This window comes from Mytilus edulis, chromosome 2, assembly GCF_963676685.1.
Source record: "Mytilus edulis chromosome 2, xbMytEdul2.2, whole genome shotgun sequence".
Classification (NCBI taxonomy): domain Eukaryota; kingdom Metazoa; phylum Mollusca; class Bivalvia; order Mytilida; family Mytilidae; genus Mytilus; species Mytilus edulis.
The window spans coordinates 78,876,992-78,895,842 of record NC_092345.1 but is presented as its reverse complement, the minus strand read 5'-3'; the positions used below and the strand labels follow the sequence as shown (position 1 = coordinate 78,895,842).

The following is an 18,851-nucleotide window of genomic DNA, read 5'->3' as shown; positions in this document are numbered from 1 at the left end:
AATGAGAGTGTTATTAAAGAATGAAACAATATTTTTTATATAGGGGAGGAGTGAGTAATTAGAATTATTTGATTGTGGATGTGAATCGATTGCTACTTATAATAAAGTTTTGCACAGCTTTAAATATCAGTATGTTTTGTTCTACTGTGAGTCTATCGGAGCCAAAAAGTAAGACATTAGTAGAAATTTTGATTGGAATCTGTAGGTTGTGAATGTGTCTTTGGCGAGGTACATTAAATATTTTGCATTTTAATAGATAGTGATCTAAGATATGAGGCCGACTTAACTGTATCTGTTGTATCCTTTATCTCTAGTTCGATGGAATATATGCGTTTAACATGGTCACCAAATTTTGAATTATTTAGTGAAAGAACATCATCTATATAGCGGAAAGTAGAGTTAAAGGATATTGCTAACTTCTTATCTTTCTTCCTAAGAAGTTCCTGTATGAAGTCAATCTCATAATAATAAAGAAACAAGTCGACAAGAAGAGGGGCACAATTTGTTCCCATTGGAATGCCGACAGTCTGTTGAAAAAACACGTCCTCCGAACGTAACAAATATGTTGTCAATCAACAAATCAAGCATCTTGATGATGTCATTTTCAGAGAATGTTTTGTTAGAATCAGAGTGATCCTTTACAAAGTAGGATTTATCCCTCCCTAAGACAAGATGATACTTGTATCTACGTTGGCCATTCTTTTTTATGAAACAAAGCAATACCAACTCTTTCAATTTGTCTTTTAGTTTGGAATGTGGAATACTTGTGTAAAGTGTAGAAAAGTCAAATGTTTTAATAATATTACAAGATGAAAGAGAGTTAGATTGTATGTACTCTAAAAGATCTTTGGAATTTTAACTTATATCGATTTAACGATGTATAAATATAGAGATAACGATATAAGTATGTCGATTTATATCGATATCACGATTTTTTTTTTATCGAAATAACGATATATATTGAGATAACGCTATAACATTATTTTTTAAGATCCCCTATGGGCTTCCGAAAATATCAACTTACATTTCTAAAGATTTTCCATAAGATAAATGATTTTCTATAATAACACAGTCCAAGTACACTTTCATAGTTAAACCTGGGACATGATATATAAGTAAGATAGTCCCAAGTTGAACTAAACTTAAAATTTAGGGAGACGGATTTATATAAGTTTATCCAAACTTGTTTCCGAATCCCATATTTGAACTTTATGTAACATTGTAGTTCTTTTATTTATATGATGCGGACTTTAGGAGAACGAAAAAAAGCTAGCATTATCCTTTAACGTCACTTCTCGCTATAAAGATGATGTCCTTTCACTAAATAACTTTGGTGACTACGTTGAATGCATATACCCTATCGAACTTAAAATAAAGGAAACAACAGATATAGTTAAGTGTGCTTTATATCTTGAGTTACCTATATACATTGACATTGAGGGCTGTTTGAGAACAAAACTTTACACCAAAAGAGATGAGTTTGACCGCTACGGGATATCTGTTTCTTAGATGAAGACGGATATGTTCCAATCGTCGTAAACAGAATCCCGCCCTTCAATTCCCCGAATTTAAACTAACGAATAAGACTTATCACATGGTTTGTAATTACACGAGCAACAGGATGAGTGTCAGATGAGTAGCAAGATCAACTAACCCTTCCGTAACACCGGAGATCGTCGACGGTTTTTGGTGGGATTCGTGTTACTCAGTCTTATTTTCTATATTTTGTGTTTTGTATGCTGTTGTTTGTCTTATTTTCAAATAATGAAAACTAGTTTTTACTGAATTTGAATTTAAAAATCAGAATTAAAATAATGGAGATATTGTTTATGAAAAAAAAATATTCTTGCATATCACTGAATAAAATGCAAAAGCGTTGTTATATGCCAAGTTGTTGTTCCAAAGACGTTTTTATTTCCTTAACTCTGTATTGAAAGCTACAAGCTTATTTATTTCTATAAACATATTGCTTGAGAACTTTTACTGCTGACAGTTTCATTTGTTCTTCTCCAAGTTGTACTTAAAAAAAAAAAAATAAGATAGAAATATTACCTATCATCTGGTTTAAAAGAAAAGTGAATTTATTTTGTACAAGACTGCAACATTCTAAAGAAGAGATTAATAGTTTTGACAGTATCTTTTTAAATCATAATAGGATTATACGTACAGGCATTTTCTGAAACCAAACAGAAGTAAACAACACATGTTATAATAGATACATACCTTGTCTTTTCTTTGTCTATTTACGATCCTCCAATTTAATCCTATTATTTCAAAAGAAAGAAAAATTCGTTTGTCAGATGTGATAAAGATGTTCGATTATTTATACATGGATATATAAACGTAAACAAAAAGAAAAGCTCACACTGGCATATGCAGCCGTGATTTCCTGATATCATGGTCTGGAGAAATATGTAAGTTTGCTTATAGTATTGTATCAGAATAGAATAAAAGTGTTCATGGTGCTTTATTTTACTTGTCTACCGATTTATCAACCTACATTTAACCATCTTAACTTTTTCCCTTTTAATGTGCTACTAAATCATTATTTTTCAAAATTTCTTTTCGAATAATGTTCTAACCTGTATTTTTGATTATTGAAAACTAGTTTTTACTGTTTTTTTAAGTGTAGGATATTTAAAATTAGAATTAAAATAATAGATCTAGAGATATTATTTATCAAAAAGTAACTACTTGATAAATTACAAATCTTGCACAATTAATGTAACATATTCACGAATCAATCAACAAATATACTAAATCTCTTTTCTGTTAGAAATCCATCAAAGACCCAAGGACCTGTATAATTAAAACCTGGCTTAAACCATGATAGAAAACAACCATTTGAAATAAAGTAAGAATAACGACATCCTATTGATAAGTGTAAAATCTGAGAAAAAAAACCCGCAACAATTATGTCCCAGAATGACGCATATCATTTTGTTTTGGGCAATTATGCAAGGTATTTTAATAACCAACTTTACTCTACTAGAAATTGCCTTATCATTTTAATGAAAATGTTCTTCGTCAAGCATTTCAAGATTGGTATAATTTTGAATAACGGCAATTGTATTAAAGCAAGAAATGTATCTATTACAAGCCACAAATCACAAAGATATGACTATTTTACATAAATAATCCCTGCTGTAAATATCTGATATAGTAGGTAAGTAATTATTTCAAAACTCGAAACATATATAAATATTTAATGTAGTTTGTTAGGATGTTTGCTTCTGTCTTTTTAATTTTTGTCTCAATATTTAGGAATTCTTCATATGTTACTCTGAAACCAAACATATACCTCAAATATACAGCAGACATACGTTTTTCAATGAATGATTTCTTTTTATGTCTACTACATTTTAATTGTATTTGTTCCGATGTATTTCAATTGAAAGATACAGAAACAAGATTTCCCCGTTCTTCCTTTTAGTTTTAAAATATGTATTATTTTGAAACCATACACATACGTCTCTCTCCTTTTTACGCCATGTTGGTTTATCGTAGTTTTTTATTGAAAAAAACTTCGTGAACATATTGTTATTTCGAATTTTACCAACACACACCAATGAAAAAGATATTTATAGTTTGATCAAGTTGAAATACCTTTGACGCTATTCATTACACTTTTACAAACAATGACGAAACATTGGAATAAGCAAAACGTACGGAAGTTGTTTTTCTTGGTCTGGTTAAGAATATTCATATTTCACGTTTGTCAATGTCTATACTTTGTTTTTCCTAAAATATTGTGAGTACTTATTGACCACAATACATAAAATAATACCTCTTCATTACTTACCATTGAGTAAATCTGAGACATATTTTGCATAAAAAAGATTATATATATCTGCCATATTAATTTGTTCTTGTACGTGTTCAATTCCTATCATTGATCTTATCAAGATTCTACCCAGCATAGAAGGGGATACGATATTTCTCTTCTCCAACAATTGAATGCTTTTAAAAACGAATCAATCGAGACTGGACAGAGAGTAATACTATAAAAAGTAAAATCACAAAAATACTGAACTTAGAGGAAAATCAATTCGAAAAGTCCATAATCACATGGCAAAATAAAACAAATAACAAAACGCATCAAAAACGAATGGACAAGAACTGTCATATTCCTGACTTGGTACAGGCATTTTCAAATGCAGAAAATGGTGGATTAAACCTGGTTTTATAGCGCTAACCCTCTCACTTGGATGACAGTCTCATCAAATTCTGTTATATTTACATTGATGCGTTAACTAAACAGACACAATAAATAAAATAGTCAAAATATGGGTACATCAGTCAGCATCGTATAACAATTTTAAAAGGAACAATTTAACAGAACACAAAAACATCTATCTACAAACATGGGCATTATCGAACTTCTATAAGTCATTTACAACTAGAAGAATCAATTTTTTTTAACAGAAGCAACAACTGCCTTATTGTCATTGGTATATGCTTTTGTATTAATACCACTACTAAAACCCACGAAAACCCTTAACGATACATACACGTTGTGAGCAAAAAATAAAAAAATATATATGCAAATGTTTGATGACCCATGGCCTGCACTGGAAATTATGTGCCAACTGTGCTTATACCTGGCAACAAATAACATGGTGATTTTACTTGTAGGAGAAGCTTATCAGTAGATCATTATTGTAACATCTATTACCGATGGAAATGGTAAGGAACTAGGTAAGTATGGATGTTTGATTTTATGATAGTCTTAAATTTGTACATTTGTATGTTCAATCTTTATTGTTTTGAGATTAGAAGTAAGATGACTGCCAGATGTACCTTTGGTTAACCATGGAACAGCGACGGAAACTATGTGAAATGGTCGGAAATGTTTCATTATGGCTAACCATTGATCCGTGAAGAACATGATGTCAAATAGTCGCAAAGGGTTCACTATGGCTTACAGTGGTCCAACGAAGAAAATTACACGAAATGGTAAGTAGCAAGGTAAGTATAGTTAATGACATAAACATGTTCTAACTTTTTGACAGGTACACTTTTGATAGAACGAAATTGTTAGGAATTTCTACAGGAATTGCCAACACAGATGGATTCCTGGGTATGTATAAACAGGTAAACATACTCTATTAATTCTATTACTTTCAGGTCAAAAAGGTATGTATAGTAATTTAAGCCTTGCATGCCTGTAACATTAACATTGTATTACATGCTGCCTCAGGATGGTACGTATTATTTTTCATACTTTTAGGAAATAATATTTGTTTATTCATTTTAATCATGGAACTGCAGCTATTGAGTATGTTGTCCAGAGCCTTACAAAGAAAAGAAAAAAACAACAACATACTCATACTTGTATGTTCACTATCGTGTTCATTACTGTATATATTCATTATCTTGTCTCATGAATTTTTTTATTTCATCATATTAATGCTATGCACATTGCCATCATATCATATTATTAAACATACTGCCAGATCATGTGTAGGCAAGGAAACAGCAAGCTCTGATGTACATATTTTGGATTAATGTTCTTTTTTTGGCAGCCAATTTAAAAAAAAAACAATGATGGAAATGTCACCAATGAGTTTGTTGTCCAGAGCCTCACACAATTTTTAAATGTCACAACATTCTCATACTGGCATACCTTCATTCTAAATATTAACTATCAGCATGTTATAAAATTTGACTAAAAAAAGACCTATCAAAACGAAGTTTGCTGCTTTCATGCTTCACCACTGCTTTCATTTTTTATCAGTTTAAAATTAAAATAGCAGTATTGTTTCGTTTTGTGACATTAATAAGAAGAAACGATTAATTAATAAAAAGCAACACAAAATAACCATCAACAATTACATGGAAAGAAATCATTTGCCTCTTTTCCCAACAGAACCCATAACAACAGCTGAAGGTGTAACAACAGGGGCTACTGGAACTGTACAAACAACAACAATTAGTCCACAAACTGAGACAACTACAAGAGTCATAACTCAGTCTGAAACAACACCATCCCCATCAACACAAACTAGTCCAACTACACCAACAGAACCCATAACAACAGCTGGAGGTAAAACAACAGGGGCTACTGGAACTGTACAAACAACAACAAGTATTCCAACAATAGAGACATCTACAACAGTTGTAACGTATTCTGAAACAACACCATCACCATCAACACAAACTAGTCCAACTACACCAACAGAACCTATAACAACAGCTGGAGGCAAAACAACAGGGGCTACTGGAACTGTACAAACAACAACAATTAGTCCACAAACTGAGACAACTACAAGAGTAATAACTCAGTCTGAAACACCGATCTCATCAACAAAAATTAGTACACCTACACCTACAACAACAAGTATTCCACAAACTGAGACAACTACAAGAATCATAACCCATTCTGAAACACCATCACCATCAACAACAACTAGTACAGCTACACCAACAACAACAAGTATTCCACAAACTGAGACAACTACAAGAGTAATAACTCAGTCTGAAACACCATCCCCATCAACAACAACTAGTACAACTACACCAACAACAACAAGCATTCCAACAACAGAGACATCTACAAGAGTTGTAACGTATTCTGAAACAACACCTTCTCCATCAACCACAACAAGTACAGCTACACCAACAATAACAAGTATTCCACAAACTGAGACAACTACAAGAATTATAACTCATTCTGAAACACCATCACCATCAACAACAACTAGTACAACTACACCAACAACAACAAGTATTCCACAAACTGAGACAACTACAAGAATCATAACTCATTCTGAAACACCATCCCCATCAACAACAACTAGTACAACTACACCAACAACAACAAGCATTCCAACAACAGAGACATCTACAAGAGTTGTAACGTATTCTGAAACAACACCATCCCCATCAACAACAACTAGTACAGCTACACCAACAACAACAAGTATTCCAACAACAGAGACAACTACAAGAATAATAACTCATTCTGAAACAACACCATCCCAATCAACACAAACTAGCCCAACAACACCAACAGAACCTATAACAACAGCTGGAGGCAAAACAACAGGGGCTACTGGAACTGTACAAACAACAACAATTAGTCCACAAACTGAGACAACTACAAGAATCATAACTCATTCTGAAACACCATCCCCATCAACAACAACTAGTACAGCTACACCAACAACAACAAGTATTCCAACAACAGAGACAACTACAAGAATGATAACTCATTCTGAAACAACACCATCCCAATCAACACAAACTAGCCCAACAACACCAACAGAACCTATAACAACAGCTGGAGGCAAAACAACAGGGGCTACTGGAACTGTACAAACAACAACAATTAGTCCACAAACTGAGACAACTACAAGAATCATAACTCATTCTGAAACACCATCCCCATCAACAACAACTAGTACAACTACACCAACAACAACAAGGATTCCAACAACAGAGACATCTACAAGAGTTGTAACGTATTCTGAAACAACACCTTCCCAATCAACAACAACAAGTACAGCTACACCAACAATAACAAGTATTCCACAAACTGAGACAACTACAAGAATTATAACTCATTCTGAAACACCATCACCATCAACAACAACTAGTACAACTACACCAACAACAACAAGTATTCCACAAACTGAGACAACTACAAGAATCATAACTCATTCTGAAACACCATCCCAATCAACAACAACTAGTACAGCTACACCAACAACAACAAGTATTCCAACAACAGAGACAACTACAAGAATAATAACTCATTCTGAAACAACACCATCCCAATCAACACAAACTAGCCCAACAACACCAACAGAACCTATAACAACAGCTGGAGGCAAAACAACAGGGGCTACTGGAACTGTACAAACAACAACAATTAGTCCACAAACTGAGACAACTACAAGAGTCATAACTCAGTCTGAAACACCATCCGCATCAACAACAACTGGTACAGCTATACCAACAACAACAAGTATTCCAACAACAGAGACTTCTACAAGAGTTGTTACATATTCTGAAACAACACCATCCCCATCAACACAAACTAGTCCAACTACACCAATAGAACCTACACCAACAGAACCTACACCAACAGGTGGAACACCATCAACAGGAATAGAAACAACTGTCGAGTTTACTAAAACTACCAGAAGAGGTAAAAGTTATTGACTTATCAGTAAAATAAAACATTTCCCCAATTAATCATTTTTATGCAATATCACACGCACGACTTTCAACAATGTGCAAAACCCATAACGTTTGCTCAGTTATAAAAGGCCCAGACATGACATAATGTGAACATTTCAAAATGCTAACGACAAGATTTTATTATAAAACAATAAACGCAAATCACTTATGACAGACAGTAACGACTTACAACCTCTGAAATACAGGCTCTCGATTTGTGACAGGCATATACCGAATGTAACGGGATTGAACATGTCTGTAAGGACCCAATCCTATCAAAACCTTGGACAGTGGTGTACAAACACAACATAAGATCAAACTGCAGAAATCATTTTGAAATGTATTTACTAATAAGAGCATCATAAAGCACTTACACAATTAATAGAAAGACAAAGTACACAAAGTACAGATCTGAGAGTTACTGAAAGCTTAAAATGGCCAACAGATCCAATTTTCTAGAATACTTTTAAGACACACATACTTTATTACAAAAAATAAAAAAAAATGGCATCGGATATTTCGAGAAAATATGGGGGAGGACAATAAAGTCTTAATGAGAAATGAGAAAAGACATGCAACTCCATAGCGAAAAAAGACGTAAAGGCAACCGAGACAAGGAAAAGAAAAAGTATGCAACAAAAAACAAGTAAAAAATCCATAAGATTCTTCTGAAGGGTAGGTAGTTTCTGCTCCAAAACTGATCTCATTAATAATTGTTGATGATTTTACACTAATTATGTATACAGATTATATTTGTCATGTCTAAAACATCTTTCATTTTCTTGAGGTTACGAAATTCATAATTGATAATCAGTTTAACAATAACGTATTGTTCATTTATAACGATAATGTCTGATTTTAGAAAGTACAAGCTTCGGCACAACAGGATTAATATCAACAGAGGGAACAACTGAACGAGTAACAACTGCTGGTGGTACCACGGCAGCGACGACTAGGCGTCAAACAACACACATGAAAACAACAAATGTTAAAACATTACCTGGTAAAATCTCCTCTATATTCACATGTTTTGAAAAAGTAGTAAAGGTTTCACATCATTCATCCAAATTTTACTCAAATTGTACTATACTTTTGGTCCCTTTGGATCAAATACTTCATACATATTTCGGTGACTATACGTTTGTGGCTTTTGACTATTTGTATGATAAAGATTTATTCTAAAAAGTGCTTCGGACGCATACAACTTGCCATTTATTTTTAATTTGCTCCTATGAAATAAAGGTATTTCTATATTTTACAAACCATTTTTGTAGTTCTGCAGATATAATGTTTTATTTAGAATGTGACCAAGTTCATCTATGAGAGACTATTGCAACCTCACATTACTATGCTAAAACATGTATTTAAAAGGTCATTTGATTATGATTTTAAATTTTTGGTGACGTTGTACCCTTATAGGCTTGATTATCATATATATTCACGATATGTTCACCCTTAAGAGATGCGTTCACATGATGAAGCTAGTTTGTCTAAAATGTTAAAATCTAATCGAACTTTTTAATGTATTTATTAGAGTTTTTAAGTTATATTCTTAGACATATATATGTTATATATATATTATTACTTTAATTATCAGCACCTCAATGTTTAAATAATTTACGGAAGAAATTTTTTGTTTTTTCCCTCGTTTGGATTCGAAATAATGGCATTGGGATATCGAGAAAACTCTGCCTGCATTGTGTCTAGCGCTGTAGACCACTAGGCCACCCAGAATGAACTAATAATTCAAGTTTCAGTGGCCTAGTGTTACCTTTCATCGTCAGTAGAATATGCATATATATTACACACACACACACACACACAAAAAAAGACGAGCATATAATTTCTTCATACAAGACCACAATCTTAAGTTATTTATATAATTCTGTTGTAGACACAGATAAAACAAACATTCTCTGTTCATTGACAATAATGACCCAGTAGTTCACAAGGGAAACCTTCATTCCAATATAAGATGTGTACATTTTCAATTTCTAATTTGAAATATGATATTAAAAATAGCACTAAACTAGGAAACACTATTGACAAATCAAAAGATAATACATTTGTGATGTTCCTGTAGCGTAGAAGAACCGTTTCATAGCATTTGAATCTGAACATAAAGAACTGTAAGCACACACTACAGTTAAAATATCATAAATTGAAATCCGTTAAACCCTTTTAACAAATTTAGGAATGTAAACTTTGTGAAAGGCTTTTTCATTTGAAGTTAAAGATTAAGTCTGACATCGTTGATTTTACTTCTATGCATGTTTATTTATAAAAATTCATAAAGCTTTATAAAGACAATTTTATATATTTTATATTTCTTTACAGAAACAACAACAAAACCAATGCAAACAACTCACACAATACCAAGATCAACCACGACGCCTTCCTCAGCAACAAGTGGTATGCATATTATTTTTCACCTTCAATTTATCTAGCTTTTACCTGATAAGATGCTAAACAATTCAAGTATTGTACTTCCGTAAGACCTACTATTATTACTATTTTTAACCATTATTTCATATATAAGATATATTCTAATAACTAGTTCATAGATACGGCGTATTCTTACCACTTTACCATAGGTAAGCCGAATTTTACCCACTATACCATAACTAATCCGTATTCTCACCAGTATAAACTATACCACGCATCTTTTAATCACAATACCGTAGATAAGGCATATTTTAACCACTATTCAAAAGATAAGGATCTTGTTTTTTTCACCATAGATAAGCTGATATATAACCAATGTACCATAGATGAGGCATATCCTAATCGCTTAACAATATTTTCGTCATCTCCAATTTGAGGGACATTAAAAGGCTTAAGTTTATTCTAGTTTATCAGATAAGCTACAAATCGATAATAATTATAACTTTGGCTCAATACTAAAGATGAGGAACACAAATGATAATACACATTTGTGATCAAATATATTAGTAGTGGATCAGTCAGTTTTAATGGTTTTTAAAACATAAAAAGTTCTTATTTGGATAAGTTTTTTTTTTATAAAAGCAAAAACAGTTAAATGCTATGTTCAAATATTATAATCACCTGTTTCTTCACATGCACTGCAAAAAATACCCTTTACAGTAATTTGAAAATACAACACGCTTCTTGAAATACATAAGACATAGGCAAACATAAATCGGTTTAGTTTTGTAAATGGCCCTAGACACGGGTAAACCAATAAATTAGCATTTATCAACCGTAAGAAATTTGGTATTAAATCGCAAGGAAATATGTTTACACAAACAAAATATACGAGAAGGATCTCTATAAGATAAATACATGCAGATGATGCAGTGCTCCTTAATGATCATAGCAAAAGTTCGGATTGACATTAAATGAGATATTTATTATACTCTTTAAAAATATCAAGTGTCGCGCAGAATGTAATTCTCATACCTAAACGCATCATATTTGTTCTTATTTTAAACACAATAAATCTGGAAAAAGATAAACTCAGTTTGAAGCCATCTTTACTTTAACATAACCTTTCAAGACCATTTTGCGATAATGCTTAAACAATGTTTTACAAAAAGTTTCTGATATATTCTCACACTTTTTTTTTAACTTTTTCAGAATCAACTATTGCTATTACTACAACAGGCCCTACCACACCATCGACACAAACAACTGGGACCAGTGCCGTAACAACTCCCAGTGTTAGTTCTATATCGACACAACCTAGTACTACCACTATCACTACAACACCATCGTTAACTACAGAAATAACTGTCATAGCAACTGAAACTACACCAAGAGTTTCTTCAACAACAACCGTTTTGACAACAACAGGTAATTTCTTTGTCATTTATACGTTTTCTATTTTATTTCGGTGTTAACGAGTACTGTCGGGTGGTATGCTATGTTTTACTGTCGATGTTTGTGTTAATACACATTACTGCTAATTTAGAAATTATTGCAAGCTTTTTATTATTGCGAATAATGCATCTGGGTGAGTATCAAAATAAAAAGAACTTGCATTCTGATATCTGATACTTTAATCAGCACGCAATTATTCCATAAATCGCAAATTATTCCCTTAATTTTTTCCATTCATCAAAATTTACAAAATATATATATGAACGCAAACATTTCAGAATTTAAATTATTCCTTTTCTGTATTAATTTATAAAACAAATCTAAATCTGAATCATTCAGACCAATTTTAACTTCAGATTATTCTCTATTGTAATAAATTGAGTTTTTGAGGTCATTAATTCTGTTTAAACTGAGCAGCGAAACAATGGATGTTGACGAAAATCCAATATGGCTTGTTCAATGTCGATGAAGACTTTGCTTTTGCGTAAAATGTAAAATTACTGAGTGTGGAAAACAGGAATCAAATATTCTTTTAATTGTTCATTTAATCATTTAAAGTAGATCTACATTTAACTCAATGAAAACAAATTAACCGTCAAACTTTAACACTTCAAACAAGTAATATATATATCTCCAGTATCTGCTAATGATTTTAATCATGTATCTTTACTCATCTAAATGTTGTCTTTTGATTATACATGAGGATATTTCTTTGTTTATTATAGAGTGCGTTAAAGTCATGTTGGATGGAGCACAACCATCTGATGTCACAGTAGATAGTTCTTCTAATGCTCCAGGGGATCTACCATCAGATTCACAGAAACCAAAAGGATGGAGTCCAGCTGATACAGACGAAAACCCTAAATTAATCTTTAAGATAAACGACGAAGATGATACATCACAATTGTACTCCATAACTTTTGATGAAACCAATGTTGAATCTGTAATTGTGACAATTAAACAGGATACAACTGTAATAGATAAAATACCTGTAAGTAATACGATCTTTTATTTCGACCATCTTTAGAACGAAATATTGAATAATAAAGTTTCAGTTAAGAAGTACATAAATTAACCAGCGCATCATAATAATTCTCAAACAAAAACCTTAAGCAACGAGATGACGCATAAATGATCATAGGAAATTTCTTTCTCTTTCAGGTTGACAACTTAGACAGTCCTATCAATCTAGGTGGAAAACCTGGGAACATCATCGAATTGATTATTAAACCAGACACTACTGATGAGTCACCATCAATTAGTAATGTAGTTATTAAGGCATGTTTCGAAGAGATTGGTAAGTTATCATTGATTCTATATCTTATTTATATATCAATGGACATTTTTCTTATAAAAGAGTGTTTCGTTTCATAATCTTCGTTTTTTCAGAGTAGAATAAGTGGAAATATCACTCTTTCCGTTTTGTATAAATTCATATTGTCAGTAATTCAGTTTTCAGTAGTATAGGCTTTTTACCTTGATGGCTGTATTAATACATCTTTGAATTGATAAAATTGTTTGTTGGTTTGGTAACACTGCTTGTTTGGAATTCTTAGTTTTTTTATGGATTCAAATTGATGACTATTTTTTTCAGTTCTTATGAAACACGTTTTGTCATTGTATTTCTTTTATATGTTCTGATATTTTGTTAATCATTTTTCACAGAAACAACTACTGCTATTACTACAAAAGTCCCTACCACATCATCGACACAAACAACTGGAACCAGTGCCGTAACAACTCCCAGTGTTAGTTCTATATCGACACAACCTAGTACTACCACTATCACTACAACACCATCGTTAACTACAGAAACAACTGTCAAAGCAACTGAAACTACACCAAGAGTTTCTTCAACAACAACCGTTTTGACAACAACAGGTAATTTCTTTGTCATTCATACTTTTTTTTTTTATTTCGGTGTTAACAAGTACTGTCGGGTGGTATTCTATGTTGTACTGTTGATGTTTGTGTTTATACATAATACTGCTAATCTAGAAATTATTGCAAGCTTTTTATTATTGCGAATAATGTATCTGGGTGAGTATCAAAATAAAAAGAACTGGCATTCTGATATCTGATACATTAATCAGCACGCAATTATTCCGGAAGTCGCAAATTGTTCTCTTAATTTTTTCCATTCATCAAAATTTACAAAAAATATATATGAACGCAAACATTTCAGAATTTAAATTATTCCTTTTCTGTATTAATTTATAAAACAAATCAATAATCTGAATCATTCAGACCAATTTTGACTTCAGATTATTCTCTATTGTAATAAATTGAGTTTTTGAGGTCATTAATTCTGTTTAAACTGAGCAGCGAAACAATGGATGTTGACGAAAATCCAATATGGCTTGTTCAATGTCGATGAAGACTTTGCTTTTGCGTAAAATGTAAAATTACTGAGTGTGGAAAACAGGAATCAAATATTCTTTTAATTGTTCATTTAATCATTTAAAGTAGATCTACATTTAACTCAATGAAAACAAATTAACCGTCAAACTTTAACACTTCAAACAAGTAATATATATATCTCCAGTATCTGCTAATGATTTTAATCATGTATCTTTACTCATCTAAATGTTGTCTTTTGATTATACATGAGGATATTTCTTTGTTTATTATAGAGTGCGTTAAAGTCATGTTGGATGGAGCACAACCATCTGATGTCACAGTAGATAGTTCTTCTAATGCTCCAGGGGATCTACCATCAGATTCACAGAAACCAAAAGGATGGAGTCCAGCTGATACAGACGAAAACCCTAAATTAATCTTTAAGATAAACGACGAAGATGATACATCACAATTGTACTCCATAACTTTTGATGAAACCAATGTTGAATCTGTAATTGTGACAATTAAACAGGATACAACTGTAATAGATAAAATACCTGTAAGTAATACGATCTTTTATTTCGACCATCTTTAGAACGAAATATTGAATAATAAAGTTTCAGTTAAGAAGTACATAAATTAACCAGCGCATCATAATAATTCTCAAACAAAAACCTTAAGCAACGAGATGACGCATAAATGATCATAGGAAATTTCTTTCTCTTTCAGGTTGACAACTTAGACAGTCCTATCAATCTAGGTGGAAAACCTGGGAACATCATCGAATTGATTATTAAACCAGACACTACTGATGAGTCACCATCAATTAGTAATGTAGTTATTAAGGCATGTTTCGAAGAGATTGGTAAGTTATCATTGATTCTATATCTTATTTATATATCAATGAACATTTTTCTTATAAAAGAGTGTTTCGTTTCATAATCTTCGTTTTTTCAGAGTAGAATAAGTGGAAATATCACTCTTTCCGTTTTGTATAAATTCATATTGTCAGTAATTCAGTTTTCAGTAGTATAGGCTTTTTACCTTGATGGCTGTATTAATACATCTTTGAATTGATAAAATTGTTTGTTGGTTTGGTAACACTGCTTGTTTGGAATTCTTAGTTTTTTTATGGATTCAAATTGATGACTATTTTTTTCAGTTCTTATGAAACACGTTTTGTCATTGTATTTCTTTTATATGTTCTGATATTTTGTTAATCATTTTTCACAGAAACAACTACTGCTATTACTACAAAAGTCCCTACCACATCATCGACACAAACAACTGGAACCAGTGCCGTAACAACTCCCAGTGTTAGTTCTATATCGACACAACCTAGTACTACCACTATCACTACAACACCATCGTTAACTACAGAAACAACTGTCATAGCAACTGAAACTACACCAAGAGTTTCTTCAACAACAACCGTTTTGACAACAACAGGTAATTTCTTTGTCATTCATACTTTTTTTTTATTTCGGTGTTAACAAGTACTGTCGGGTGGTATTCTATGTTGTACTGTTGATGTTTGTGTTTATACATAATACTGCTAATCTAGAAATTATTGCAAGCTTTTTATTATTGCGAATAATGCATCTGGGTGAGTATCAAAATAAAAAGAACCGGCATTCTGATATCTGATACATTAATCAACACGCAATTATTCCGGAAGTCGCAAATTGTTCTCTTAATTTTTTCCATTCATCAAAATTTACAAAAAATATATATGAACGCAAACATTTCAGAATTTAAATTATTCCTTTTCTGTATTAATTTATAAAACAAATCAATAATCTGAATCATTCAGACCAATTTTGACTTCAGATTATTCTCTATTGTAATAAATTGAGTTTTTGAGGTCATTAATTCTGTTTAAACTGAGCAGCGAAACAATGGATGTTGACGAAAATCCAATATGGCTTGTTCAATGTCGATGAAGACTTTGCTTTTGCGTAAAATGTAAAATCACTGAGTGTGGAAAACAGGAATCAAATATTCTTTTAATTGTTCATTTAATCATTTAAAGTAGATCTACATTTAACTCAATGAAAACAAATTAACCGTCAAACTTTAACACTTCAAACAAGTAATATATATATCTCCAGTATCTGCTAATGATTTTAATCATGTATCTTTACTTATTTAAATGTTGTCTTTTGATTATACACGAGGATATTTCTTTGTTTATTACAGAGTGCGTTAAAGTCATGTTGGATGGATCACAACCATCTGATGTCACAGTAGATAGTTCTTCTAATGCTCCAGGGGATCTACCATCAGATTCACAGAAACCAAAAGGATGGAGTCCAGCTGATACAGACGAAAACCCTAAACTAATCTTTAAGATAAACGACGAAGATGATACATCACAATTGTACTCCATAACTTTTGATGAAACCAATGTTGAATCTGTAATTGTGACAATTAAACAGGATACAACTGTAATAGATAAAATACCTGTAAGTAATACGATCTTTTATTTCGACCATCTTTAGAACGAAATATTGAATAATAAAGTTTCAGTTAAGAAGTACATTGATTAACCAGCGCATCATAATAATTCTCAAACAAAAACCTTAAGCAACGAGATGACGCATAGATGATCATAGGAAATTTCTTTCTCTTTCAGGTTGACAACTTAGACAGTCCTATCAATCTAGGTGGAAAACCTGGGAACATCATCGAATTGATTATTAAACCAGACACTACTGATGAGTCACCAACAATTAGTAATGTAGTTATTAAGGCATGTTTCGAAGAGATTGGTAAGTTATCATTGATTCTATATTTTATTTATATATCAATGAACATTTTTCTTATAAAAGAGTGTTTCGTTTCATAATCTTCGTTTTTTCAGAGTAGAATAAGTGGAAATATCACTCTTTCCGTTTTGTATAAATTCATATTGTCAGTAATTCAGTTTTCAGTAGTATAGGCTTTTTACCTTGATGGCTGTATTAATACATCTTTGAATTGATAAAATTGTTTGTTGGTTTGGTAACACTGCTTGTTTGGAATTCTTAGTTTTTTTATGGATTCAAATTGATGACTATTTTTTTCAGTTCTTATGAAACACGTTTTGTCATTGTATTTCTTTTATATGTTCTGATATTTTGTTAATCATTTTTCACAGAAACAACTACTGCTATTACTACAAAAGTCCCTACCACATTATCGACACAAACAACTGGAACCAGTGCCGTAACAACTCCCAGTGTTAGTTCTATATCGACACAACCTAGTACTACCACTATCACTACAACACCATCGTTAACTACAGAAACAACTGTCATAGCAACTGAAACTACACCAAGAGTTTCTTCAACAACAACCGTTTTGACAACAACAGGTAATTTCTTTGTCATTTATACTTTTTTTTTTATTTCGGTGTTAACAAGTACTGTCGGGTGGTATTCTATGTTGTACTGTTGATGTTGATGTTTGTGTTTATTCATAATACTGCTAATCTAGAAATTATTGCAAGCTTTTTATTATTGCGAATAATGCATCTGGGTGAGTATCAAAATAAAAAGAACTGGCATTCTGATATCTGATACATTAATCAGCACGCAATTATTTCGGAAGTCGCAAATTGTTCTCTTAATTTTTTCCATTCATCAAAATTTACAAAAAATATATATGAACGCAAACATTTCAGAATTTAAATTATTCCTTTTCTGTATTAATTTATAAAACAAATCAATAATCTGAATCATTCAGACCAATTTTGACTTCAGATTATTCTCTATTGTAATAAATTGAGTTTTTGAGGTCATTAATTCTGTTTAAACTGAGCAGCGAAACAATGGATGTTGACGAAAATCCAATATGGCTTGTTCAATGTCGATGAAGACTTTGCTTTTGCGTAAAATGTAAAATCACTGAGTGTGGAAAACAGGAATCAAATATTCTTTTAATTGTTCATTTAATCATTTAAAGTAGATCAACATTTAACTCAATGAAAACAAATTAACCGTCAAACTTTAACACTTCAAACAAGTAATATATATATCTCCAGTATCTGCTAATGATTTTAATCATGTATCTTTACTTATTTAAATGTTGTCTTTTGATTATACACGAGGATATTTCTTTGTTTATTATAGAGTGCGTTAAAGTCATGTTGGATGGATCACAACCATCTGATGTCACAGTAGATAGTTCTTCTAATGCTCCAGGGGATCTACCATCAGATTCACAGAAACCAAAAGGATGGAGTCCAGCTGATACAGACGAAAACCCTAAACTAATCTTTAAGATAAACGACGAAGATGATACATCACAATTGTACTCCATAACTTTTGATGAAACCAATGTTGAATCTGTAATTGTGACAATTAAACAGGATACAACTGTAATAGATAAAATACCTGTAAGTAATACGATCTTTTATTTCGACCATCTTTAGAACGAAATATTGAATAATAAAGTTTCAGTTAAGAAGTACATTGATTAACCAGCGCATCATAATAATTCTCAAA

At 31.8% G+C, this 18,851-nt stretch overlaps 1 protein-coding gene across 1 annotated transcript in view; it reads left to right on the top strand.

Annotated features, from left to right (window-relative positions):
* Window positions 1-4,696: 4,696 nt before the first annotated feature.
* LOC139511033 (uncharacterized) overlaps window positions 4,697-18,851 on the top strand; it is an 80,346-nt gene continuing 66,191 nt past the window's right edge. The window contains exons 1-14 of the mRNA XM_071297601.1: window positions 4,697-8,152; window positions 9,047-9,187; window positions 10,522-10,596; window positions 11,782-11,997; window positions 12,750-13,015; window positions 13,186-13,321; window positions 13,690-13,905; window positions 14,658-14,923; window positions 15,094-15,229; window positions 15,598-15,813; window positions 16,564-16,829; window positions 17,000-17,135; window positions 17,504-17,719; window positions 18,477-18,742. Of these exons, the coding sequence (XP_071153702.1) occupies window positions 5,836-8,152; window positions 9,047-9,187; window positions 10,522-10,596; window positions 11,782-11,997; window positions 12,750-13,015; window positions 13,186-13,321; window positions 13,690-13,905; window positions 14,658-14,923; window positions 15,094-15,229; window positions 15,598-15,813; window positions 16,564-16,829; window positions 17,000-17,135; window positions 17,504-17,719; window positions 18,477-18,742 (4,869 nt within the window). The 5' untranslated portion in view covers window positions 4,697-5,835. The remainder of the gene's footprint in view (window positions 8,153-9,046; window positions 9,188-10,521; window positions 10,597-11,781; window positions 11,998-12,749; window positions 13,016-13,185; window positions 13,322-13,689; window positions 13,906-14,657; window positions 14,924-15,093; window positions 15,230-15,597; window positions 15,814-16,563; window positions 16,830-16,999; window positions 17,136-17,503; window positions 17,720-18,476; window positions 18,743-18,851) is intronic.